The sequence below is a fragment of the Arabidopsis thaliana genome (assembly GCF_000001735.4).
Source record: "Arabidopsis thaliana chromosome 1 sequence".
Taxonomy (NCBI): Eukaryota; Viridiplantae; Streptophyta; class Magnoliopsida; order Brassicales; family Brassicaceae; genus Arabidopsis; species Arabidopsis thaliana.
Genome location: NC_003070.9, coordinates 28,440,310 through 28,467,145, shown reverse-complemented (window position 1 = coordinate 28,467,145; position 26,836 = coordinate 28,440,310). Strand labels below are relative to the sequence as shown.

The 26,836-nt window shown below is 36.1% G+C and overlaps 9 protein-coding genes and 1 non-coding gene across 13 annotated transcripts; 5 read left to right on the top strand and 5 right to left on the bottom strand.

Annotated features, from left to right (window-relative positions):
* The first annotated feature begins 174 nt into the window (after positions 1-174).
* Positions 175-3,802, top strand: CLV1 (Leucine-rich receptor-like protein kinase family protein). Its single transcript, NM_106232.4, has 2 exons — positions 175-3,083; positions 3,163-3,802. Exons 1-2 carry the CDS (start codon positions 494-496, stop codon positions 3,513-3,515), a joined length of 2,943 nt encoding a protein of 980 aa, NP_177710.1. The 5' UTR covers positions 175-493; the 3' UTR covers positions 3,516-3,802.
* A 977-nt stretch (positions 3,803-4,779) lies between these two features.
* Positions 4,780-5,702, bottom strand: AT1G75810 (uncharacterized protein). The gene has a single exon (NM_106231.3): positions 4,780-5,482. It carries the CDS (start codon positions 5,397-5,399, stop codon positions 5,022-5,024), a length of 378 nt encoding a protein of 125 aa, NP_565118.1. The 5' UTR covers positions 5,400-5,482; the 3' UTR covers positions 4,780-5,021.
* Positions 5,703-6,184: 482 nt separating this feature from the next.
* On the bottom strand, positions 6,185-8,455 carry AT1G75800 (Pathogenesis-related thaumatin superfamily protein). Its single transcript, NM_106230.4, has 3 exons — positions 8,203-8,455; positions 7,419-8,121; positions 6,185-6,933 (listed from the first exon to the last, which is right to left on the bottom strand). The coding sequence occupies exons 1-3, from the start codon at positions 8,255-8,257 to the stop codon at positions 6,699-6,701; spliced, it is 993 nt and encodes a 330-aa protein (NP_177708.1). The 5' UTR covers positions 8,258-8,455; the 3' UTR covers positions 6,185-6,698.
* A 1,162-nt stretch (positions 8,456-9,617) lies between these two features.
* sks18 (SKU5 similar 18) lies at positions 9,618-12,365 on the top strand. The gene is made up of 8 exons (NM_106229.2): positions 9,618-9,895; positions 10,021-10,130; positions 10,204-10,474; positions 10,687-10,789; positions 10,887-11,247; positions 11,351-11,716; positions 11,799-11,877; positions 11,957-12,365. Exons 1-8 carry the CDS (start codon positions 9,758-9,760, stop codon positions 12,164-12,166), a joined length of 1,638 nt encoding a protein of 545 aa, NP_177707.1. The 5' UTR covers positions 9,618-9,757; the 3' UTR covers positions 12,167-12,365.
* A 960-nt stretch (positions 12,366-13,325) lies between these two features.
* TUB1 (tubulin beta-1 chain) lies at positions 13,326-16,008 on the top strand. The gene is made up of 3 exons (NM_106228.3): positions 13,326-13,940; positions 14,734-15,003; positions 15,092-16,008. Exons 1-3 carry the CDS (start codon positions 13,544-13,546, stop codon positions 15,766-15,768), a joined length of 1,344 nt encoding a protein of 447 aa, NP_177706.1. The 5' UTR covers positions 13,326-13,543; the 3' UTR covers positions 15,769-16,008.
* AT1G75785 (protein TUB21) lies at positions 15,354-15,992 on the bottom strand (the record flags this gene model as incomplete). Its single annotated transcript, NM_001334698.1, has 2 exons — positions 15,448-15,992; positions 15,354-15,417 (listed from the first exon to the last, which is right to left on the bottom strand). The coding sequence occupies exons 1-2, from the start codon at positions 15,669-15,671 to the stop codon at positions 15,354-15,356; spliced, it is 288 nt and encodes a 95-aa protein (NP_001321446.1). The 5' UTR covers positions 15,672-15,992.
* On the bottom strand, positions 15,998-17,241 carry AT1G75770 (uncharacterized protein). The gene is made up of 3 exons (NM_106227.3): positions 16,798-17,241; positions 16,586-16,645; positions 15,998-16,480 (listed from the first exon to the last, which is right to left on the bottom strand). Exons 1-3 carry the CDS (start codon positions 17,122-17,124, stop codon positions 16,175-16,177), a joined length of 693 nt encoding a protein of 230 aa, NP_565117.1. The 5' UTR covers positions 17,125-17,241; the 3' UTR covers positions 15,998-16,174.
* Positions 17,242-18,410: 1,169 nt separating this feature from the next.
* On the top strand, positions 18,411-20,514 carry AT1G75760 (ER lumen protein retaining receptor family protein). Of its 3 annotated transcripts, NM_106226.4 has the most exons (6): positions 18,411-18,947; positions 19,116-19,315; positions 19,539-19,679; positions 19,753-19,833; positions 19,905-20,029; positions 20,158-20,514. In NM_106226.4, the coding sequence occupies exons 1-6, from the start codon at positions 18,725-18,727 to the stop codon at positions 20,204-20,206; spliced, it is 819 nt and encodes a 272-aa protein (NP_177704.1). In that variant the 5' UTR covers positions 18,411-18,724; the 3' UTR covers positions 20,207-20,514. The 3 variants fall into 3 exon arrangements, with proteins under 3 accessions (NP_177704.1, NP_001320674.1, NP_001320673.1); NM_001334696.1 differs by having other exon boundaries at positions 19,905-20,514; NM_001334697.1 differs by having other exon boundaries at positions 18,500-18,947; positions 19,753-20,029.
* A 4,196-nt stretch (positions 20,515-24,710) lies between these two features.
* Positions 24,711-25,645, top strand: GASA1 (GAST1 protein homolog 1). Of its 2 annotated transcripts, none has more exons than NM_106225.5 (3): positions 24,711-24,936; positions 25,030-25,069; positions 25,152-25,645. In NM_106225.5, the coding sequence occupies exons 1-3, from the start codon at positions 24,862-24,864 to the stop codon at positions 25,331-25,333; spliced, it is 297 nt and encodes a 98-aa protein (NP_565116.1). In that variant the 5' UTR covers positions 24,711-24,861; the 3' UTR covers positions 25,334-25,645. The 2 variants fall into 2 exon arrangements, with proteins under 2 accessions (NP_565116.1, NP_001185407.1); NM_001198478.1 differs by having other exon boundaries at positions 24,717-24,933; positions 25,152-25,501.
* Positions 25,646-26,185: 540 nt separating this feature from the next.
* Positions 26,186-26,257, bottom strand: AT1G75740. Its single transcript has one exon. It is a non-coding gene; the product is annotated as a tRNA-Thr (tRNA).
* Between the last annotated feature and the right edge of the window lie 579 nt (positions 26,258-26,836).

The window sequence follows — 26,836 nt, the reverse complement described above, 5'->3', positions numbered from 1 at the left end:
TACAATCTCAGCAATATTATTGATCACTCGTTATAAAAGAATCGAATGTAAAAATAGCCAATGAGAGACTGAGACGTATGTGTTTGACCATAAGTCGTATAGTTTGTATCTATCTACCTGCAAGATCAGCAGATGGTTCTCTGATCAATTGTACCTTAATTATCTTTTATTTTCGTAAAATTTCTCTATTCACAAATGATAAATCTACTTAAGACAGTAACCATAACAAGATTTACAAGATAATTTGAAAAATGAACACATAAAAGTATTTTGGCGCATTATTTTTAATAATAACAATATTTATGTAAAGTCACATAAAAGTATATATTCGCTCACAAAGTCTTACGGTATTTAGAACAGTAGTACCACATCGATTCTCTTCATCTTCTTCTTCATAATATGCCATTGTTCATGTCTCTGTGTCCTATCGCATAACACTCACGCTATCTTATTATTTTCTCTCGCTCTTTCTCACTGAGAGGACACTAAAAAAATGGCGATGAGACTTTTGAAGACTCATCTTCTGTTTCTGCATCTGTATCTATTTTTCTCACCATGTTTCGCTTACACTGACATGGAAGTTCTTCTCAATCTCAAATCCTCCATGATTGGTCCTAAAGGACACGGTCTCCACGACTGGATTCACTCATCTTCTCCGGATGCTCACTGTTCTTTCTCCGGCGTCTCATGTGACGACGATGCTCGTGTTATCTCTCTCAACGTCTCCTTCACTCCTTTGTTTGGTACAATCTCACCAGAGATTGGGATGTTGACTCATTTGGTGAATCTAACTTTAGCTGCCAACAACTTCACCGGTGAATTACCATTGGAGATGAAGAGTCTAACTTCTCTCAAGGTTTTGAATATCTCCAACAATGGTAACCTTACTGGAACATTCCCTGGAGAGATTTTAAAAGCTATGGTTGATCTTGAAGTTCTTGACACTTATAACAACAATTTCAACGGTAAGTTACCACCGGAGATGTCAGAGCTTAAGAAGCTTAAATACCTCTCTTTCGGTGGAAATTTCTTCAGCGGAGAGATTCCAGAGAGTTATGGAGATATTCAAAGCTTAGAGTATCTTGGTCTCAACGGAGCTGGACTCTCCGGTAAATCTCCGGCGTTTCTTTCCCGCCTCAAGAACTTAAGAGAAATGTATATTGGCTACTACAACAGCTACACCGGTGGTGTTCCACCGGAGTTCGGTGGTTTAACAAAGCTTGAGATCCTCGACATGGCGAGCTGTACACTCACCGGAGAGATTCCGACGAGTTTAAGTAACCTGAAACATCTACATACTCTGTTTCTTCACATCAACAACTTAACCGGTCATATACCACCGGAGCTTTCCGGTTTAGTCAGCTTGAAATCTCTCGATTTATCAATCAATCAGTTAACCGGAGAAATCCCTCAAAGCTTCATCAATCTCGGAAACATTACTCTAATCAATCTCTTCAGAAACAATCTCTACGGACAAATACCAGAGGCCATCGGAGAATTACCAAAACTCGAAGTCTTCGAAGTATGGGAGAACAATTTCACGTTACAATTACCGGCGAATCTTGGCCGGAACGGGAATCTAATAAAGCTTGATGTCTCTGATAATCATCTCACCGGACTTATCCCCAAGGACTTATGCAGAGGTGAGAAATTAGAGATGTTAATTCTCTCTAACAACTTCTTCTTTGGTCCAATTCCAGAAGAGCTTGGTAAATGCAAATCCTTAACCAAAATCAGAATCGTTAAGAATCTTCTCAACGGCACTGTTCCGGCGGGGCTTTTCAATCTACCGTTAGTTACGATTATCGAACTCACTGATAATTTCTTCTCCGGTGAACTTCCGGTAACGATGTCCGGCGATGTTCTCGATCAGATTTACCTCTCTAACAACTGGTTTTCCGGCGAGATTCCACCTGCGATTGGTAATTTCCCCAATCTACAGACTCTATTCTTAGATCGGAACCGATTTCGCGGCAACATTCCGAGAGAAATCTTCGAATTGAAGCATTTATCGAGGATCAACACAAGTGCGAACAACATCACCGGCGGTATTCCAGATTCAATCTCTCGCTGCTCAACTTTAATCTCCGTCGATCTCAGCCGTAACCGAATCAACGGAGAAATCCCTAAAGGGATCAACAACGTGAAAAACTTAGGAACTCTAAATATCTCCGGTAATCAATTAACCGGTTCAATCCCTACCGGAATCGGAAACATGACGAGTTTAACAACTCTCGATCTCTCTTTCAACGATCTCTCCGGTAGAGTACCACTCGGTGGTCAATTCTTGGTGTTCAACGAAACTTCCTTCGCCGGAAACACTTACCTCTGTCTCCCTCACCGTGTCTCTTGTCCAACACGGCCAGGACAAACCTCCGATCACAATCACACGGCGTTGTTCTCACCGTCAAGGATCGTAATCACGGTTATCGCAGCGATCACCGGTTTGATCCTAATCAGTGTAGCGATTCGTCAGATGAATAAGAAGAAGAACCAGAAATCTCTCGCCTGGAAACTAACCGCCTTCCAGAAACTAGATTTCAAATCTGAAGACGTTCTCGAGTGTCTTAAAGAAGAGAACATAATCGGTAAAGGCGGAGCTGGAATTGTCTACCGTGGATCAATGCCAAACAACGTAGACGTCGCGATTAAACGACTCGTTGGCCGTGGGACCGGGAGGAGCGATCATGGATTCACGGCGGAGATTCAAACTTTGGGGAGAATCCGCCACCGTCACATAGTGAGACTTCTTGGTTACGTAGCGAACAAGGATACGAATCTCCTTCTTTATGAGTACATGCCTAATGGAAGCCTTGGAGAGCTTTTGCATGGATCTAAAGGTGGTCATCTTCAATGGGAGACGAGACATAGAGTAGCCGTGGAAGCTGCAAAGGGCTTGTGTTATCTTCACCATGATTGTTCACCATTGATCTTGCATAGAGATGTTAAGTCCAATAACATTCTTTTGGACTCTGATTTTGAAGCCCATGTTGCTGATTTTGGGCTTGCTAAGTTCTTAGTTGATGGTGCTGCTTCTGAGTGTATGTCTTCAATTGCTGGCTCTTATGGATACATCGCCCCAGGTTAGTTACATGTCAACAACATTAGTACTCACCAAAATGATATATGTTCTGATTATCATTTTGTTTTTGGTTTGCATAGAGTATGCATATACCTTGAAAGTGGACGAGAAGAGTGATGTGTATAGTTTCGGAGTGGTTTTGTTGGAGTTAATAGCTGGGAAGAAACCTGTTGGTGAATTTGGAGAAGGAGTGGATATAGTTAGGTGGGTGAGGAACACGGAAGAGGAGATAACTCAGCCATCGGATGCTGCTATTGTTGTTGCGATTGTTGACCCGAGGTTGACTGGTTACCCGTTGACAAGTGTGATTCATGTGTTCAAGATCGCAATGATGTGTGTGGAGGAAGAAGCCGCGGCAAGGCCTACGATGAGGGAAGTTGTGCACATGCTCACTAACCCTCCTAAATCCGTGGCGAACTTGATCGCGTTCTGACCCAAGCAAGATAAATATGAAAATAAGATGCGAAATGTGGTGATCATTTTTTGGGTGTTCTTATTTATGGTTTCTAATACTTTCGGGTTTGTATATTTGTTGTGTTTCAATTTGTATATTACCTCTTTATGTGTTATTATCTCGAGTATGTAATGTAATCAATATGCTTATTGCTTGATGGCTTTAAACTTTAGCTAATTCTCCGTTCAGAGTGTATAAAATAAAAGAATGTGAGAGCTTTGACCTCTGGATTTAAGTCTAGACTGTTTAGAATATGTGAATTAGGGTCATATCTAAATTCAGGTTTGTGTTAGCTTCCGACAGTGTCATGTTGCAATCTTGACCTTACTTACAAAGTATTTACCAGCAGATGGCTCGGAAAATAAAAAGGAAACACATCTGATAAAAAAAAACACGGAATCAACAGACTAATGGTTGATTAAGAGATTGGACTCGTACTCTGCATTTGGAATAATGACCAGTTTCATTGAGTTCTTGGGGGTCATTCACTTCTCATATTTTTACGAGCTAAGAAAATCACCTCAGGGTCATAACATTGTAGTTTCTGCTCTTGAAGCAAAACACACATAAACTAAGAAACCGGAAAAATTCACAGAAATCAACAACCAAGAAGCTTTAAAAGTTCATGAACAACAGAATTCAACCTCTATAATGTGCATTTTCCCACAAGATGAGGATGATGCTGTGAAGCTAATTCTATCCATAACTCTTACCTCCATTCATAGAGCAATTCAGAGAAGAAGACAAGGCACATAGTCACAACTTATAAACGGGTGTGAGAAGAAGACAAGGCAAATTAGTCACAAATTCATTAAGGTAGAGAAACAAGATCCTTCATTACTCTGTTTTAGTCTCTTCATTAAGAATCATATACAATTTAAATCACAAAACTTTCAAGGCCACAATCTTGATTAACTTGGAAAGACCTGAGTTTCATTCAGATTTAAACAACACTGCAGCTCTCAAAATTCAAAATCGATTGTATAAAGAAAACAAGAACATCTATCATCATCATAATCACTATCCGATTTTACAACATATCAATACAAACAAAAACCTCCCAGCTTACACGAAGAAGAACATCATTACCTTATTCCTTAACTCCGAACACATGTTATTTAGATTACTCTGTTTTAGTCTCTTCATTAAGAATCCCCCAAAATTCTCAATGCCACAATCCTCATTCAGTGGTAAGACTCGAGTATCAACATTCAAATTTGGATAACAGTGCAGCTCTTAAATTCAAAATCCATTTTTACTTTTAAAAACAAGAACATCATATCTATAATCATCACAATCACTATCCGATTTTACAACATATCAATACAAACAAAAACCTTCCAACTTACAAGAAGAAGAACACCATTACCTTATTCCTCATCATCATCTATTACACAGAAAATCTATGAGAAACGTATATATCTAACACATGTTATCTACTTCACAAAAGTCAAAATAAAGAGGGAAAATTCGAAGTTTATATACTCAGAAAGCACCGTAAGGTATATGTTGTGGAAGCCTAAATCGAACCTGTGAAGCCGGAGACCGAACCGCAACGCCGTGCCAGCAAATCCCTCCTTTACAAATCGCACCACCGTCGTGATGGTGACGGTGGTGGCTAAGATCTTCCTCACCACCAACACGATTGTACCGAGAAACCGCCTCCGCTGCTCTACGAGACACATCCCAAGCAAGCGTAACTGCAAGCAAAACACCAACTGCCGTAATCGAAACGACGACGACGAATCCAGCGCTGAAACTCCTCCCGGTGATTAATCCGTAGGCTTTAATCGCGATAATCACCGCCACGTAGATCGTCGCGAGATTCCCGAGAACCGCGTCGGATAACGCCATGAGACACATCTAGGACTTTACTTCTTCTTCACCGTCGCCGTGAAATTCGTTGCGGTGGAGGAAGCTTTTTAACAGAAAAAGTGGAGAAAAGCGAAATTGTGGTGGATGTTGAAATACTCAAAAAGACGTCATCCTTGTCAACGAAGGGAAGGATATTTTGAAATTACTAAAACACCCTTGACAAGATCTTTTGCTTCCTCTCTATGGCTCATCACTAATGCGAGAAGAGTTTGGTAAAAGTACCCTTCCCGTAAAACGTCACCGTTTCGGGATTTGGTCAGACTTGCCACGCACTACATTTATGGGTGTATGACATTCTCACGCATGTCGTTGTCAAGGTCCTCAAAGTCCTCAAGAGGCTCTATTTATGTCTGTGGTCAAAATTTGATCGTCGTACTCAAAAATAAATGCTCTTTGGACTTAGTAATTGTTTCTAACGGGCCTCTAAAATCAGTAATGGGCTCCAGTATTAGACCCATCTTGGTATTAACTATTAAGAGTTCTTCTAATTTGAATAGTGGTGTGTTTCCTATGAGATATTATGGCATGTCTTCATCATATTCCATGATGGCTTTAATCTTATGATATTTTTTTGGCAAATCATATGCAGTGAAACAGACACTTGGTTTATATTTATAGGTTTACTCCCACTGTAAATCAAAGGCATCGTCATCAACTCACACTTAATTAAGATTATCTCTTTAATCTTTTTTCAGCTAGTGGTATCACTATTACTGTGTAGGTCCATTTAACTTTTGAAACTTATAATAGAGAATTTCTTATGGCTCTCATATGCGGCTTGTAAAGTCAAATTATTATTAAATACAGTAGTTGGGACAAGACCATGAAATGAATATTAGTATTATTCATTTCAATGTTCCGAATGGCCAACGCAGCATCAGCAGATAACAATTAAATGAAATATTCCCACCAATAGTTTCCAATATATAGCTTTAAACTAAATAGATTACTGCTTTATATAGTGTACATAATATTCTTCTAATCCTAGTTACATTATAAATCAAATAAATATTCTGACCTTACAATTAAACATTCCCATCTTTTATGAACTCCACCAGCAGCCCACTTTCTTGCCCACGTGTTCCTCACCCAAATTAAGAATTCTCCCATGAACATGAATGAAGGATATTTTCGTAACTGTAGGGTGTTGTTAACTTTTTTTCTCAACTCTGACCCAATCCGACGTCGTTCGGGAATAACCGGTTCACATGGGCCGGAACGAGATAAGGCTTTCGTCAGTGAGGGCCCACATTCTTCAGTGTTTTACGCGGGAGACAAAGTTAGGTGTCAAAAGAGCCGCCACATCCGACAAAAGGCCAGCGCAAGTGTGACTGTGATTCCACATAACGAAAGATGACACGTGGACGGTGATCCTTTGTTTTGATCCAAAGCTCCTTCGTATATCATTGATGTATCTACCGGTGACCACGTCGTACTACTATCTCCGGCAGGAGTTGTCGACGACGTCCCGGTTGGTGTCGTCGGTTTGGGATCTGGGCTCTGATCTTGAGATGATTTTTGACTGCAACAAACAAAAAAAAACATAGCCGCTTAGTAAATGTGTACGTGATTCTGCCACGCGTCCCCTCGAGATTAGAGATCATATAAAAAAATATCTCGATGAGCCGTTAACGATCCACATCCCAATAAATCTATCTTCATATTCGAGGGTAAATTGGGACTATCAAACAAATTGATAAGAAAAAAAGAAAAAAAATCGTAAATAAACAAATTTTTCTTTTTGCAGTATAAAGCAAAATTCTATAGATTCGGAGTAATTTATTTCTAGCTATAATTAAGCGTTACTTCAATTGCACGGTAAGCAAAAGGTAATTAATGGTTAGTAAATATGGTGTCTGCAGTAATTGACGAAAATAACCATAATCATAAACTACTATCCATGCTAATTTGGTGCAACAGTGAAGAAGATACATTCTATATTGACAAAACTACCCTCATAGGCAAGGTGTGTTAATAGTTATAAAAGGGTATAAATGGAATAATCACCTGGTGTTAGGAGTAGGGCAAAACGTGATAACGTAATTAGGAGATTCAGCACATGTGAAGGTACTACTCTGATCATCGTAAGCGTAGCTGTAAGCACGTGGACACGCAGTTTTAAACATCAACGAGTACGACGACGGTTTACACGTGTCAGGTGTACCGTGGGCGCCGCTGCAACAATACTCCGGCGTACGAAAAGCTTCACACGCGCTTTTACATCCCATGGATTGTTTACCTCTGCCGTCTAAACTCGTCACTTTAAGCTCCGACGGACACGAACCGTTCAGATCTACAACGCATCCGGTGCTGCTACAGTTTAAACCCGAGCCTCCTTGTGGAGCCACTAGCATCGGGACGTTGTAACCGTCGACGAGACTAACGTCGTAGAAATCGAGTCCGTTAGATCCGTCTAGTGTGAATTCCGCTAGTGTTGCTGGTGGTGTTGCTCCGGATCCGGAGCATTCGAGGGTACCAGATCCGCAATCTCCGGTGAGACAAGTGAATTTTCCGTCGGTGTCGGTGGAACATTGAGTTCTCCCCCAGAATCTTCCTCCCCATGAAGTTGGAGCGCTGATTGTTCGTTCTTCGCCTTTTTGGAGAACGAATCCGGTCGTCGGAAGTGGTGGAACTCCGGCGTTTGATAAAAGTCCAGGCCAGACTGTGTATTCGCATTTGTTCACCATAATGAAGCTCGTTGATCTAACTCCTGTTTATAAAACCATAAAATCATCAGAATCACAGTATTATTAATCATAACTAAAGTTGATCTATAGGAGAAGATTCGTACCAGAAACGAACAAATGAGAGAAGATAAGGAAGATCAATGGCAACGGAAGAGCCATTGAATTGGAGAAGAAGAAGATTTAAGGACTTTAATTGCTCTGTTTTCTTCTTCTTCTTTATTAGTTTTATTTATGAAACAGAGACTTAAAAGAGGATTCTGAGAGCGAAAGAGAGATGAAGAAGAAGATGTGTGCTTTATAGTAGAAGCTTTTTTCCTCTGTTGGTGAGAATCTGGTGTATGTGTTGGTTGGTAGCTTATGGTACGCCTGCTTACGTGGACACATCTAATTGGTTATTTTTTTTAACCGTTGAGATTAAGAAAAGCACCTGATGATTTTATATAGTAAATTTTGTTGTTTAATCGGTTCATAGTTCATAATTAGCACTATACGATAATGGGTTAGTCTGGTTTTTAAATAGTTAAATTACCACTAATTGTTGTCCGAGTTTGATTGATAACATTTTAACGAAAATATCCAATTACCTTTTGACGTTCACTTTTAATTAAAAATATCTACAAAACGTAAAGTAGATCTTTATTTTTCAAGATTCTTTAACTTTACTGTTTAGTTACGTGATTAGGATTTGTAACCACGTAGACGTGTAAAACAAAATTACTTTTTTATCTGTGATTTATAGGAATTTGAGATTTGAATGCAACGTTGTTGTTTCATCTAACAATAAGTGATGAAGAACTTCAAAAGTCTAAAACCATATCATTTATAAAATCATCATTTCATTTTCAGAACAACTAGGTACGATTAGTGGACGTTTCAACGTCTTTCATGATAATCGCGGGCCATGTAAATTATTATATTTGAGGAATGAGGATCCATATAATATCTTGGCTATATAAAAATTATTTATTTGTTCAATATAATATCTTTGCGTTTTATTGATCAATTGCAAGTTTGCAACGATATACACCAGGAAAAAAAAGGAGAAACAAAATTCATTTTGCTTATACGTATGTACTATGTACATTTCTGTATACTCAAAGTTGTTAGATATTTTGTTGTGGAAAGTGATAATGTTGTTACTTTTTACTGTTTTTTAGGTGGTGTGAACTGTGAAAGTTTGAAAGATACAAAAGTGATGAATAATTTTTCAATAATTGTTTTGCGTTGTATTATTTTTTGTAGGAGTAATAGCGACCATCTTTGTAATATTGTGTAGACAGACAGGTCACATCCACTTTACAATATATCGTAAGCAATTGCCATCGTCCTCCCTCACGTTTTTTTTTTCGTCCGTCACATTACAATAAGATATTTAATGGGCCTTTATGCATGGTTTAGTATAATGAATAAGCCCAGCAAATTTTAACAAAAGCACAAATGTGCTGCCCATAAATTAGGTTGGAAATGCAGATTGCATGAACTTTTCGATCATATTCAAAAAACATAGCACAAAACAAACGTTAACTCCAAACAGAGTAACAATAGTTGTCGTCTAATTAATATATTGTTCCAAAGAAAAATATGTAGCTACGTCTTGCCTCTAACACCTCTTTTTCACATCACAAGCATCTTAAAATTTCTTAAATCACTCTTTTCGCGATGAGACATGTCTTTGTCGAGGTGTTGGTTCTGATCTCTTTGGTCATCTTGGAGTTGAGCTATGCGTTTGCACCAATCTCATCGTATCAATGGGTCGTCTCGTATTCTCAACGTTTCATTCTTGGAGGCAACAAGCAGGTAACCATTTTCATTTGAATATGTTTTTATTTGTTACAATAATATGGTTTTAGCTATCTTATATGAAATTTCAGATGCATGATCAATCTATAGGTTATAGTATTCACCAAAAAAAAAATCTATAGGTTATAGTGATCAACGACATGTTCCCTGGACCGATCCTTAATGCAACAGCAAACGATATCATTGTCGTTAACATTTTCAACAATTTGCCCGAACCCTTCCTCATGACTTGGTATATATTTTCAACTTTTTGTTTTGGGTTAATTTTAGGAATAATTGTTATTAAACCTCTATGTAAATTAAAGGAATGGATTGCAATTGCGGAAGAACTCGTGGCAAGATGGAGTTCGAGGGACAAACTGTCCCATACTACCGGGGACAAATTGGACGTACCGTTTTCAGGTGAAGGATCAAATTGGAAGTTACTTTTATTTTCCGACCCTTCTACTTCAGAAAGCTGCCGGAGGATACGGTGCTATTAGAATCTATCCCCCAGAACTTGTCCCAGTCCCATTCCCTAAGCCCGACGAAGAATACGACATCTTGATTGGAGATTGGTTTTATCTCGACCATACAGTATGTTTCTTTGATAAATTACCGTATTATCATCAAACCTACATTCCAATACTATCCTTTTTATATATAAAAAAACTAATTTTGTAGATCATAATCATTTTGGTTATTGAGTTTTATCTTGCCCATTTATTGAATGTGTTATTAGTTTCATTGTAAAAGATGTTTTGCTTGATTTGCATAATTAACACTTGGTTTCCAAATTTTGGTGTAAGGTTATGAGAGCTTCACTTGACGCTGGTCACAGTTTGCCAAATCCTGATGGTATTCTTTTTAACGGGCGTGGCCCTGAAGAGACCTTCTTTGCATTTGAACCAGGTGAGTTTTTTTCTTCTTTTAAAAATATTACATTATATCTTTAATAATGTAGTTTACACACAAATGTTCTTTTTATGTTGTCTATATATAATCACAGGCAAAACATATAGGCTAAGAATATCAAACGTGGGTCTCAAAACATGCTTAAACTTCAGAATCCAAGACCACGATATGCTTCTAGTTGAGACAGAGGGTACGTATGTTCAAAAACGTGTTTACTCGAGCCTGGACATCCACGTAGGCCAATCATACTCTATTCTTGTCACTGCCAAAACCGACCCGGTTGGAATTTACCGGTCTTACTACATATTCGCCACAGCTCGGTTCACTGATTCCTACCTTGGCGGTATAGCTTTAATTCGATATCCCGGTTCCCCACTTGACCCAGTCGGACAAGGTCCACTCGCACCTGCTTTGCAAGATTTTGGTTCCTCAGTTGAACAAGCCCTTTCCATTAGGTAAAGAAATACTCTTTTTTTATACCAAAGAATAAAAACTTTTATATGAAATATTTCGTTTAGTATTTGTTCTTGACTAATAAACGTTAAGTGTACGACACAGAATGGACCTGAACGTTGGAGCAGCAAGATCGAACCCTCAAGGTTCGTACCACTATGGACGAATAAACGTAACCAGAACGATAATATTACATAACGACGTTATGTTATCGTCGGGCAAACTACGGTATACGATTAACGGCGTTTCGTTTGTCTACCCCGAGACTCCGTTAAAGCTCGTTGATCATTTTCAGCTAAATGACACGATAATCCCTGGCATGTTCCCGGTTTATCCATCCAACAAAACACCGACTCTTGGAACTTCAGTGGTCGATATTCATTACAAAGATTTCATCCACATCGTGTTCCAGAACCCTCTATTTGGATTGGAGAGTTATCACATCGATGGTTACAATTTCTTCGTTGTCGGGTAAAAATTACAATATTTAAATCATAATTATGTGTATGATGATTAAATTAGGTGTACTAATTTTATTTGAGTTTAATGTTAGATATGGATTTGGAGCTTGGTCTGAAAGCAAAAAAGCTGGATATAACTTAGTAGATGCTGTTTCACGGTCAACAGTTCAGGTTAAGCCATATCTAATCTCGTAATTTAAAGTATTAAACCAGTGATTAGTTTTGGTTAATTGATTCTGTGTGTGTTTAGGTTTATCCATATTCGTGGACAGCAATATTGATAGCTATGGATAATCAAGGAATGTGGAACGTGAGATCACAGAAAGCAGAGCAATGGTATCTTGGTCAAGAGCTTTATATGAGAGTTAAAGGTGAAGGAGAAGAAGATCCTTCGACTATTCCGGTTAGAGATGAAAATCCGATACCGGGAAATGTCATCCGTTGTGGCAAAGTTCGATAATAATTAATTGTCTGAAATAATAAAACCTAGAAAAGTCTATTTTAATTAGCAAAACTAAAGAACGGTTTAAAGGAATGATCAGAGAGTATTAGGATCTGTGTTGATCTTAGGGTTTGTGGTTTGATTGCGATTCGAATCACTTGTGTAATTGCAGAAGACGGATGGTAATTTAAAGAGATGATCTTAGGGTTTGTGGTTTGATTGCGACTAAAGACTACTAGACGATGCCGTTTTAGATTTTAATGGGCTCACACAGTTGTTATCTGCAAACCGGCCCAGGTCTGTTTTGACTTGGTGAGTGCTAACGTGCTCTATAAGAAGATATTGTAGCCACATACGAACAGCTAACGTGCTCCCATTTCCTCTATGTTCCCTTGAGTGACATACGTTTTCACAATAAGTTGGGAGCAAGTAATTTACCAAGAACAAATATATATTTTAAAAAATATAGGATCCTTTTACAAGTTCAATTATTGATTTTGACGTTACGTATAAACAGTAGATCGACCATGACATAAATAAAAATGAAAAAATAATTGGATCAAATCTCAGATCTTACTACAGTCTACATCTACCTAGCTACATGTGCTATGGCATTATTTGTTTTTCATGTTATCATCAATATTGTATAAAAGATCCAAACACAATCAGTGTGATGATATTTTTCTATACTTTTGATCATTCAACCGATTTCAATTATTGTGTTTGATCGTTTACATAGAAATAGGTACATATGCATTCAAGATCTCCAGATCGTTTATTACGTCTTGCTACATGTGCTATGTCACTAAAACAACTAAGATACTACATGCAAAGTTACTGTATTCATTACGCATTGATCGTCTTCTTCTACGCACTATTATTGAATTTTTGTTTCTCGATGTTTTCAGAAGTCATAACATATAATCAAGGGTGGTTGTAGCTAGTCGTGATGAAATTCGAATAGTAAAAGATTCATCAAATGGATCAAGATTTGAAACTAGAATGAATGATCGATACTTGAAAGCTATCACACTTAAATAGTTAAATGGACGATATAATTCAACAATATCTTAAATAACATTAATCATTCACTTTGTAGAAATTTCAATTTGACGGTGCTAACAACAATATGTGACATTTTTGTTTGCAGCAAAAAAGTCAAATGGTAAAAAAAAACATTTTTTTAAAAAGAGAGTATAGTAAAAAAAACAGAGGATAAAAAACGAACAAACGGTTAAAGCTGGCAAAGATCCCATCTTCCCCACGCTGTCAAATTTTGTCACTACTTCCCAAAAAAAACTCTCCCGCCTCTCTCTCTCCCTCTCCCTTCTTATTCTCCTCCTTCTTCTCCTTCACCATCTCCAGATCCCAAAATCTTCATCGATCATCATCATCATGAGAGAAATCCTCCACGTCCAAGGCGGCCAATGCGGTAACCAAATCGGTTCCAAATTCTGGGAAGTTATCTGCGACGAACACGGCGTTGATCCCACCGGACGTTACAACGGTGATTCCGCCGATCTTCAGCTCGAACGTATCAATGTTTATTACAATGAAGCTTCTGGTGGTCGTTACGTTCCTCGTGCTGTTCTCATGGATCTCGAGCCTGGTACTATGGATAGTATCAGATCTGGTCCCTACGGTCAGATTTTCCGTCCTGATAACTTCGTCTTTGGTCAATCCGGTGCCGGAAATAATTGGGCGAAAGGTCATTATACTGAAGGTGCTGAACTTATTGATGCTGTTCTCGATGTTGTTCGTAAGGAAGCTGAGAACTGTGATTGCCTTCAAGGTATATATATGAATCGATTTCTCCCTTTTGATTTATGAATCTGCTGGTGCTTTGATCATATTATCTGATTGATTTGTGAATCAAAACTGCAATTATCCGATGGTTTCGATCATTTAAATCTCGTCTCGTGAGTGTTAATGTAGTTGCATATTTAGTAACCGATGATTTCGATTTCAGTTTGATTTTTGATCATCTTCGCATTGCACTAGTGAATCTCTCACATATCGTGTTTTGATATTTGATTAACGTTTCTCTTCATTGATCTCTTCATGGTCATGGTTCCAATTACAGTTTATGAATTACATGAACATGATCCGTCGATGTTCTTGTGTTTGATTTGCGTTTTTATGGTGTTTCTCTCCTGTTGATTACTGTTTAAGAGTGAGCTGTTAACACTTAATGATTGGCTAGGATTTAGATTTTGTCTATTCTTTATAGTAAAAAGTTAACATCATTGAAACTAAGGACAATATCCTAATTTGGCGGTAGTGTATTAGTGTCCCCTAATGTTTTGTTCCAGATTTGTGACTGTGGATCAACAATATCACGTGAAACCTTAAAACCATATCGAATTTTATAATAAGAACTTTAGGGAATACTCTTGTGTTGACACTTTCGAGGTGAAACATATCACTTTGTGGGGATATAATTGAATAAGCAAGTGGGTCATGATTGGTTTCAGCAATTGTTAAATAACATCTCAATACTTTTTGGATCTGGTTTAGGTATAAGGGACTTCTTTAGTTTTGTAGTACATTGTTTCACACTTGTTCTTAACATTTCTGTATTACAGGGTTTCAAGTATGTCACTCTCTTGGAGGAGGCACGGGTTCAGGAATGGGAACTCTCTTGATATCAAAGATCCGTGAGGAATACCCAGACAGAATGATGCTCACATTCTCTGTTTTCCCATCTCCAAAGGTCTCAGACACAGTCGTTGAGCCGTACAATGCAACTCTCTCAGTCCACCAACTTGTAGAGAATGCTGATGAATGCATGGTCCTCGACAACGAAGCTCTTTACGATATCTGTTTCCGCACTCTCAAACTCAGCACTCCTAGCTGTAAGTACCATCAAAACCTTAATGTTTGTTACTTTGTTTTCTTGGTTCCTAAATTCTAAGAGTTCATATATATATATACATTTTGCAGTTGGAGACTTGAACCACTTGATCTCCGCAACTATGAGTGGTGTGACTTGCTCTTTAAGATTCCCTGGACAACTCAACTCTGACCTTAGGAAACTCGCCGTGAACCTTATCCCATTCCCTCGTCTACATTTCTTCATGGTTGGTTTCGCCCCTCTCACTTCCCGTGGCTCTCAACAGTACATCTCTCTCACAGTCCCGGAGCTGACACAGCAAATGTGGGACGCTAAGAACATGATGTGTGCAGCTGATCCACGCCACGGACGTTACCTCACAGCTTCAGCCATGTTCCGAGGAAAAATGAGCACAAAGGAAGTGGACGAACAGATCCTAAATGTCCAGAACAAGAACTCATCCTACTTTGTTGAATGGATCCCAAACAATGTGAAGTCCAGCGTCTGCGACATTCCACCAACTGGAATCAAAATGGCTTCCACGTTTGTCGGAAACTCGACTTCGATCCAGGAAATGTTCAGGAGAGTAAGCGAACAGTTCACGGCTATGTTCAGGCGTAAAGCTTTCTTGCATTGGTACACAGGAGAAGGAATGGACGAGATGGAGTTCACTGAAGCAGAGAGCAACATGAATGATCTGGTCTCTGAATACCAACAATACCAAGATGCTACCGCTGATGAAGAAGACGAATATGATGAAGAAGAAGAACAAGTTTACGAATCTTGATCTTACAACACAAACCAAAAGATGAAAAAACACAGAAGTCACATCTCTATCTCTTTTATTGAAATCTCTATTCCTACTATTACCACTATATATATATATACATGTATCAAGTTGAAGAATCTGGGAAATGTGTTTGTTTGTTTGTTACTTTATCTTTGTGGTTCTCTCTTATTGTATTTTGCAACTTAGTTTCTTCTTTTCTTCTCATTGCCTTTATAATAAAGAGTCTGTCCACGTATCTCCCTCTTTAGCCTTTTATTTCATAGTATTCAAAAAAACGATTCTTAGAATCCTTTCAGTTTATAGTATAGACAACCAAAACATTGGAAACTTGGTTGCATATTCGTTACAAAATCCTGCTATTTCTGCTATATAATTATCACCCCAAAAAAAGGTTTATCAAAAACTACTTAAATTGATAAGAAGAGATGAATCTATTAAAAAGCTTCTTAGATCGAATCAAACCTAGTCTTCTTTGTCTTGCTTGAGCAGCTACTTGGACTTTATTTGGCACTCTCTGAAAACCCTCCTCTGCTGCTGGAAGAAGGTTCAGATCAAAGCCACGTCGTTCCAAGTTATCCATTCGCAACGACGCCGTTTCAACATCCCTCACATTGACCGTACGATCAACCGCAAAAAACGGTAGTTGTTGATCGTATCTTATGGGCTGGGCTATTAAACCAGCTTGCTCCCTAAGTAAACCTGTCTCCGCCTGTATCTCCACAGAATATTATCAAAACGGAAACAAATATCAAAAATGCTAAACATTTTTTTATACAAAAGGGAAAACAAAAAATAAAAAGGTAACAATGAACACCTCGAGGACTGAAGAACTCTGATTTTTCCTACAAAATTCTTCTTCTAAACCCTTTTTAATCTGTCGTTTATATCAAAAACAAACACAAAAAACAATTACTCAATACCAAATTTACCACATAATGAATTTTACACAGATACAAATTAGAAAAATTTAAGAACAAACACAAGAAAAACAAGTCTCTGTTTAAACTGAGAAAAATTAAGACTTACGATTTGAGAATTGGTTTTCTTGGCCTCACCGGTTAAGCACGAAGAACTCGAATTACTTCCCATATCGCCGACATCAGCCATACACGGCAGCGATTTTATCACCGGTTCCGGCGGATGCAGGTGAGAAGAAGAAGAAGACCTCTTTTTAGTGCGACCCCATTTATGTAACACAGGAGAATCAGAAGAGAATATGACAGGATGTGAAAGTTGCAATAAGATAGAAGAAATTTCGTAGTCAATGCTATCGAAAAAATCATCTCTCTTCTTGCCTTTGCCGTCACGGTGATCTTCCATTGATAAACTCTGTGTCTTCTTCTTCTTCGACATTGAATGAAGAGAGACACGAATGAATAGTCTTCTCTTCTTCCCGGCTTGAAACGATTGGGTTAATGAGATAAATCTTTCTCAGAAGATTTTGTTTGTTTTTATTTTTCATATAATAATTTGATGGGTCTAAGCTTATGACACGTGTCAGTACATTTTTTTGGTTAAATTTTCTTTTCTCGTCTTTTGTTTCTTATTTTTTTTATTTTCGAGTTTCTTGTTTTCGTCGTAACTACCTTTTTGGCCAACTAATTTCAGTCAATTTTGGAAGTAAAAAAATAGGATTAATCCCCAATATGTCATGTAAAAAAATACAAAAAATTATTTTTATTTCTGATATTTTTTCGACTTTCATATCTTTTTTTTATGGTATAATATTAATTTCCATCCAAATTGGGCTTTGGCAATGGGTTACAACAAAAATCAATGGTGGTCTCTTTCTTTCTCCAAACTTAGCAAAACTCACACAAGACTTTGTTCTGATGAAGCAAACCAATGTTGAATGTTATGAGCTTAACAAGTTTGGTAAGAGAGGTGTGTTGAGTTTTTCTTAATTAGTTTTTATGTTTGGAGTTTTTGACTCACCAAGTTTCATTTGATTGTTCAGTGGCAAATGACTTGAGGATGAAAAGAAAACAATTCTGATTTCTGACTATATTAGAGATAATCATCAACACCACTAGAGGAAAGATTAGGAGAACAAGAACCTCATAAAATAGGGGAAAGTGGGATTGTATTTAGATATTGGAAAGAGTTTAGCTGTATTATTAAAAACAAATCGATTATTGAAATAATTGCATCAATCAAATCTAAAACTTCCTATAACCTATATTTTTATAATTAAAGCTCTAATTTTTATTTCATCTACTGTTTAATCTTAATTACTATTATCGCACGTATATTCCAAATCAAATTCTTGAAGATCAAAACTGATTCTGCAAAGATTTGGGGAGTGTTAGTGGATTGATCACCTCAGTACATTTTAAGAGCACTATACTAAATTAATAATTACCACTCTAACTAATATAATCATTTTGTGGAATCTGATACAGTCTAAAATCAGAAAACAAGATATTTACATAGCCGTAGAAACAATCATTTTACAACACATAAAATTATGCAAGAAAAAAATACAAATAATTATGAATCAATACTACACAATCCAATTATAATCGTTTAACAATTCATTACAAATATTTTGAAATGAACTTACATTAAGTTTGAAGAAAACCTATTCAATAAAGTTTCTCTATGAATACAAAGAGACAAATTAAACCAGAGTCGTTGGCTTACCACGAATCTAATTTCCACCTAAACATACTTAACAATCCACGTGTCACCGTCATAAAGTGTTAAAACTTTTGGACTTTTTTGTTCTGTAAGAAAAAAGGAGTGATTTTTAGCAATGGGTGCGTTACCAATTTCTCCAGTTTCCCACTCCACATCCAAAAAAACAGTGTAATAATAATCATAATCACCTGATCAATCTCTTACATAAAAGCTACAGATCTGGTTTTATACAATCATCACCGCACCAAGTTCCTAAAGGTTTCGACTTTACTGTTTCTATTTTCGGAAAGAGAGTGCAAGATTGAAATCGAAGATGAAGGCGGCAACAAGGCCGATCCACGCCGTGACGACATGGGTTCGTCGGCAACCACCAAAGGTTAAAGGTTTTCTCGGTGTTGTCTCCGCCATGACTGCCCTCGTTTTGTTGAGAGTGATTGTTCATGACCACGACAATCTTTTTGTCGCTGCTGAAGCTGTTCATTCCCTTGGAATCTCCGTCCTTATCTATAAACTCACCAAGGAGAGGACTTGTGCTGGTATATTCGATTTCTTGATTTTGAAGTTTCTAGATTTAGGTTTTGATTAGTGGATTAGTGATTATTGAATTTGATTTTCCCCTGATCTGTTTCGATTTCGAATTAGGGTTTGTTTGATGCTATTGAATTCGTACAAAGTTGCAATCTTTGAATGATATGTTTTGACAGGATTATCTCTCAAGTCACAAGAGCTAACAGCTCTGTTTTTGGCGGTGAGACTGTATTGTAGTTTTGTGATGGAGTTTGATATTCACACGTTACTTGACTCGGCTACATTGGTGACTACACTTTTTGTTATCTATATGATCCGTTTTAAGCTCAAAGCTAGTTATATGGACGACAAAGACAATTTTGCTATCTACTACGTCGTAAGTTGTTCTTTCTTTCTTTCCTTTTTTGGTTCTTTTTCGAGAATCTCAACTTGTGTTTTTGAAGAATGTGAATCATATATTTGAAAAGGGTTATAAAGTAGCAACCTTTAGTTCCATTAGTTTCCATATGTGATCATTTTTGTTAGATTTCCTTTGCTAATCACTTTGAGTTTCATTGTTGAAGTGTTTAGTTGTGAAGAGTTTTTAAATATGGTTGCAGGTTATTCCATGTGTTGTTCTATCAGTACTCATTCACCCATCAACACATCATCATATAATCAATAAGATTTCTTGGGCCTTCTGTGTTTACCTTGAAGCTGTTTCAGTCCTTCCTCAACTTAGAGTCATGCAAAACACTAAGGTACTTTTAAAAAGCTTGAAACTAGTCCCTGTCCTTTACCCTTTTTAAATTAGTAACGCATGTGTCGTCTTAGATCGTGGAGCCATTTACAGCACATTACGTATTCGCTTTGGGGATCGCTAGGTTCTTGAGTTGTGCACACTGGGTCCTTCAGGTTTGTTTTCTGTCCTCCAAACTAGAAAGCTTGATTGTGTAGTATATAATGATAATGTGATGATGGTGTAGGTTTTGGACACTCGAGGGCGGTTATTGACTGCTTTAGGATATGGTTTCTGGCCTATAATGGTTCTTCTCTCTGAAATCGTCCAAACCTTCATTCTAGCCGACTTCTGCTACTACTATGTCAAGAGGTAAATCATTAATGCTTTCAGTCATCGTCATGTTTGTTGATACATTGGTTGTAGTTATGTGATGATTGCTGATCTTAAAGACATTGTGAAGGGTGTTGTAAGTATTTTATGTTTTTGGTGTGTGGCAGTTTAATGGGTGGTCAGCTTGTTCTTCGTCTCCCGTCAGGTGTTGTGTGAAATTTGGTGTATAAGAAGAAGATACGGTGTTGCTTTGAGCTTATGGTGTGGTGTAATGATCCATGTCTTGCAGGCTAATCGTTTTGAGTCTTCTCTAATCTCTTTTTTTTTTTTTTTTCCCTTTATGTTTTTTCTTTTCTTAGAGGACTTGTAAAGAAAAAAAGGGAATTAATTAGAGATTTTGAGTTTTAACATATTAATTTAAAACTTGTTTCCAGAAGCAAGTAGATGAATGTTTTGGTGTAAAATATAAACATGAGAAGAATACTATAGTACAGAGAGGGACTATGAATCATTAATGTTGACCTATATACAAATTTAAAGGGTTTCAAATATCACTCGCACGTCTTTATTTTGAAACAAGTTTTTATCTCGGTTTAAATTGCATAAGATTACAAGAACTTGACCAAAAAAAAAAAAAAGATTACAAGAACAAGCTAAAAAAATAGTTTGTTGAACAGAAAAAAACTTAACTTAGGAGAGTATGAAAATAGTATTTGAATGTATACATTATTTGGTTGTGATAACAGCGAAAATTAGATATTACTTCCAAATATATAGTTTCCCGACTTTATTTTTCATCAAACGAGTTACATTAGCTATACGAGTGATGATGATTGACGCTATTGTTTGTTTCTTTCACTTATTTTTAACTGAAAAGGTGATCAAGTCTGAACTTATCCAAATTTGTTTTTATATTCGATTCGATCGACTCTTTTGGCGGCGGTTACAGCTGGACTCTGTAATCATATCACCTAATATTCCACTATTTTTTTTGTATTACAATTCATTTATACTAATTTTAATGAATGCAGTAGTAGATATTATATTTTTGGGTGATATATTAGTATGTCAATCCAAACGTTATGTGTAAAAATCGTTTCGTTAGAATGATCAACAAAATATCGACGAAACATTACGCTTTTAAAATGAATCCATGCAACAAGTGTCATGACATAGACTCGTCTTCAAAGCATTTTTGGCGGATGAACTACAATCACAATTTTTGTAAAGTCGAGCAAGCACTAAATGCTTCTTTACAACGAAAGTGTACATATCTACTTTAACTTATAGAACGTTGTCTTGATCGAGTGGTACATATCTCTACTGCCGACTTATATGATCTAGCTCTAATCAGTAATCACCAAGTGATTTTTGGTCTAGAGACTTTTTTGAAGTATATTTGTGGTCATTAGATGATTTGATCGGTGTGGTATGGGCGAATACAGATTGACGCATAAAAATATGGTTTGGCAAAACAAAACAAAAAAGTATTGTAAAAAAGACTCCACATCCTTTTTGGCTTTTTGTTTCAGTACGTGTTTCATAAAAAAAAATCTAATCTGTTTATACCATGTTACATAATTAAGGATTCATTCAGTACAAAAAAAAAATCACCTTTAAATTTAGTTTTTTTTTTTTTTTTGTGTGTGTGTGTGGACAAATTCACAATTTTGCTTTTAAATCTACAACTACAACATATGCATTACCAAATTAAAATTAAATTATAGTATACATAACAGTGATGCTATCACAAATCACTCACTATAGCTACACAACTTCTAAGTTATAATCCTGCAAAATAACATTATAAATATATAATTTCATATAATATCAATCATCGAGCCCTATCGATTATATACAAATGGATTGGGATGGAAACAAAAGAAAATTAAAAGAGATCACAGGTTGGCAATTAGCTATATAACAGCTGTTAATGCGAATAACAACACTTCACAGCTGTCTTACGAACTCACTTCTCTATCACTTTTTCTTAATTTTCTTTCCTTTTTAATACATTTCAGCAAATAAAGGTTACGTCCATTTTTGAATCTAATAAATAAAAAAGTGTTCTATCTCTAAATTATTGGCCATCGAGATATCTAAACGACAAATTTTGTTATAGGAAATGACTACTTGTTATGATTTAGGATTCATATCGTCGTCTGTTCTCTTAGGTTATGAATTCTGAATTTCTGATACTTATTCTCGATTGTATTACATATATATATATATATATATATATATGACCCTGATTAGTATATAAACTGACAAACTGTTACCATAAAAATTAAATGATATTTTTTGATAAAGTTTGATTAAAACTAATGTTACTATTGATAAAGTAAACTATTAACTATGTATATACTGAAAATAATGTAAGTTGGGTGCAAATATTGATTTGACTTAACATAAAGTTCAATGAAACGACTACCATGTCCATAAGTATGATATTATATGCCAGCCATGATAATGGAAGTGACATTTTCATGCATAAAGAAACATGCATGCTCCTCAGTTTTTTTAGTTTTTTGATTTGTTAAATAAAAAGGCTATGGTGTAGACTTCGTGAAGAATGTGTGTTAAGTGTGCGTGCGGGCGGGATGGGGTTTGGAGTCGATAAGGTTGGTGAAAAAGCCAAACACTGAAAACAGACTATCCGTGATATTGACCTCTCTCTTTCTTCACCTTTCCAGTTTTTGTCTATTATTTCGAAACGTCAATTTGTATAATTTGTAACATTTTACATCTACTCTACTACTGTCTATTATTTCGAAACGTCGATTTGTTTCTATTGATATTATTGGGTAAACATTTTTTTTCTTTTTAGAGAATAGTTAAAAATGTTATAACATAACCAAGTGAACCTAACTTTTTATCGACTCATATGAACCTAAGCATGATTTCGACTCTAATAATAACAACGTCCAAACATATCATAGAAATTAGTTTACATTTGTATATAACTATATATATATATATATATATATATATATATATATATATATATCAATTCAAAGAAACAATAATTTCGGTGTTGGAGCCCAATTTGCTTGTTGCCTAGCTAGGGGTAATTAGATAGGGACAATGCGTAAATTTACTCTCTCTTTTCTTTTGGGTTCAGTTCCTATTATTGAAACAAAAATTACATCCAAAATGGATATAGGAGTTGTGACCGTATGGGTTGTCGAATGGTTGTGTTATATACTTATATGTTATTTGCTAAACAAAGTTCATCTAGAACCTCCAATTCAAAGCCAGAAATCAGTTAAAAATCAATATTTGCTAAAATGTTGATTCGGATCATTCATTCATTTTTATAAAAAGGAAAAAAATTAATCGGTTCTGGTTAACGGTCCAAAAATATTATGTAGATTAAATATATATAACTTTTCGGTACTAAAAAAAAAAGATTAAACAACCAAGAGTGGAAACGAAAAGAAAAACAACAAAGAAAAGATCATGGACCATAAGAAAAATACTAGTAATACTTAAAACCAAACATAAAGATTGATCTAGAAATCGGTTTAAAATAAAAATAAAAAAGAGGAAATTAGATAAAGACGAAGAGTGGGTCATAACTCATAAGAAGAAGTGCAAGCTGTGAAATGAAGCATTCGCAAAAAGGACCACTCACGTCTACTTCCTCTCATCCTTCTTGTCTCAACCACATCAACTCTCTTTTTTAGCTCCATTTTTGTCATTAATTAATTAACCATACTTACAATTTTAATGTCCTTCCATTTTCTATTTTTGTTTCTTAATTTCCTCAAATTATTGTGATGGATTCCCAAGACAACGGAGATCAACACAAAATAAAACTTGAAATTGAGCATTATTGACATCATCCATCCATAACCATATAGTTTTGGTCTTTCAAAATTGTGGTGTTTTCCATTTTTTCGCAGATCACATACATCGTATGAAGAGCGTTCATATTTCAAAACCGGAACAAGAAGTCATTGTATACGTCAAGATATTAGTTTATGTTATAATATAACAATCTCATAAAAAAAAACTCACTATGGAAGTCAAAAGTCAATCGTTCAACTTACTTATTATATTTACATATATCAATGAATCAGGATTTTTTGGTAGAACCAAAACTTACCAAACCCAAGCGACCCAAACTAATAATAGAGTTTAGGTCTAAGTACATCATAGAAGTCAATACAATTGTACAGTAATACATTGGCTTTTAGTCTACTTCTATCTAAAGCAAGATTCACATAAACATTGAATTTCATACAATTTAATAAGTAAAAATTCGTTGGAAAAAAAGTTATACCGAATCCATTGATCAAAGTTAAAACAAGAGACCACACATAATACAACCTTATTTCCCCCACCAAAATATTCTCATCTCCGCATACTCACAACTTTTATACGCACCACCAACCGACCCATTTTGAAAAAGAGAAAATAAACCACAAAAACACACATAAATAATATGCTGATAACAATGTCTTAAAAATCTATTTACCATTTCTAGTAATCAATATCTATTGCAAAAAATATTTATAAGAATACAAATGAAAAATGATAAAATACAAATGATTTCTCAATTACCTAAAAAATATAAAAATGTCTTACTTTATTTTCAGCCACTGTTGGAAAGTACTTGCAATCATATCGTATTTTGAATTATAAAACTCAGAAACAATTATTTTCCCTGAAAAGTTAAAACTTTTAATAAGATATTTATAAAATAAAAAGAATAGTCTAGACCGAAAATGGGGTCGGTTGTCCATCCAAAGGAGTGCTATAAATAGAACCCTCCAAGTTCTCATTAGGACACAACAACTAAAACCACATTTATCATTACAGTCTGATTTGAGCTAAGTTCTCTCATCATAAACTCTCCTTGGAGAATCATGGCTATTTCAAAAGCTCTTATCGCTTCTCTTCTCATATCTCTTCTTGTTCTCCAACTCGTCCAGGCTGATGTCGTACGTCTTTTTCATCACAAACTAATTATACTCAATATAATACTTATGTTTTCAAAAACATATTTCTCACATGTTACAACAATATTCTTGCAGGAAAACTCACAGAAGAAAAATGGTTACGCAAAGAAGATCGGTAATTATATGATTTTTATTAAACCTAACGTTAAATTTAGAGTGAGATTAATAATCTGTGTTTTTCTTTCTTGTATATATAGATTGTGGGAGTGCGTGTGTAGCACGGTGCAGGCTTTCGAGGAGGCCGAGGCTGTGTCACAGAGCGTGCGGGACTTGCTGCTACAGGTGCAACTGTGTGCCTCCGGGTACGTACGGAAACTACGACAAGTGCCAGTGCTACGCTAGCCTCACCACCCACGGTGGACGCCGCAAGTGCCCATAAGAAGAAACAAAGCTCTTAATTGCTGCGGATAATGGGACGATGTCGTTTTGTTAGTATTTACTTTGGCGTATATATGTGGATCGAATAATAAACGAGAACGTACGTTGTCGTTGTGAGTGTGAGTACTGTATTATTAATGGTTCTATTTGTTTTTACTTGCAAGTTTTCTTGTTTTGAATTTGTTTTTTTCATATTTGTATATCGATTCGTGCATTATTGTATTATTTCAATTTGTAATAAGATTATGTTACCTTTGAGTGGTTGTTTATCATACTTTTTTTCTATGGTAAGAGGTTTTGGAAAAGTATCGAGAATGATATATAAAGTAATTTTGATATCGACGCAAGATGATAACTACTAGACTAGCTGAGTATAAGAATATTGATGTATATATTTGCGGACAATTTTGAATTTATTATACCATTATTTAATCACGACCATATAAAAATAATTCTTGTTTGCGTTATAATTTGTGTTAATACGATAGAGTAGACAAATGAAGACCGAGAACATAAATAATCATGATCATTACGGATAGAATTTTGGTATAAGATATTTGTTAACATCGATATTTATTTGACAGCCATATACCTTATTCCAAAATTTGGTCCACACATCGAACCTATTACCTATGAATAGCATATAGCTTATATAGGTTCGTGTCTAAATGAAAATAAAACAAAAATATGACTTTAGCGTATATGAATTGATGATAGTAAAGTTTCCTTAAATCTAGCAAGAGGAAGTAAACTGATTTGGTAAATCCCTTGTGAAAACTGAAAAGTTCGTTTTGTTAAAATCATCGTTGATTCATTTTGGTATTTTTCAAAAAGGAAAAAATAAAGAACTGAAAGCCCCCGGCGAGGATCGAACTCGCGGCCTTTCGCTTACGAAGCGAACGCAATACCACTATGCTACGGAGGCTTTTCGATAATCTCTGACAATCTTGGCATATTTAATAAAAAGCTTATGAGAAATGTTGGGGACTCGCAAGTTTTGTAGCATAGTCATTGCATTTTCAGAAGCCAATGTTAACAGAAGGCCTTTTCTCACGTTTATACGTTTAATTCGTCTACTTTCTAAGGTTATATCTTTCTTGGGCCATTGTTCGTTATATGGGCCTTAGTTGTCACATGAGTGGGTTCTTAATTTACTCAACTCGTATTTATGAGAAAATTGTCCAAGTGAACTGATAATGAAATTTGCACGAAGGAGAGAGTCCATGCAAAAACTGAAAAAAGTTTGACAAAAACTCGAAAAAGTGAAGCCAACATAAAAATCTTTGGTTAGACACTAAAACACAGTAGATGAGTAGACGTTTGGCGAAATTCACCTGACTTGTCGATTTCAATTTGATGACGTGGTCAAATGATTTAACTTACAACAACTAATAATAGCCGTCGATTTTAATAAATCTCCACTAGTTATGAGCATTCAGAAAGCCATGCCGTTTCTTGAGACTAGAGGATTAATTAAAAAAAACGCCGTGACATTCTCTCGTAG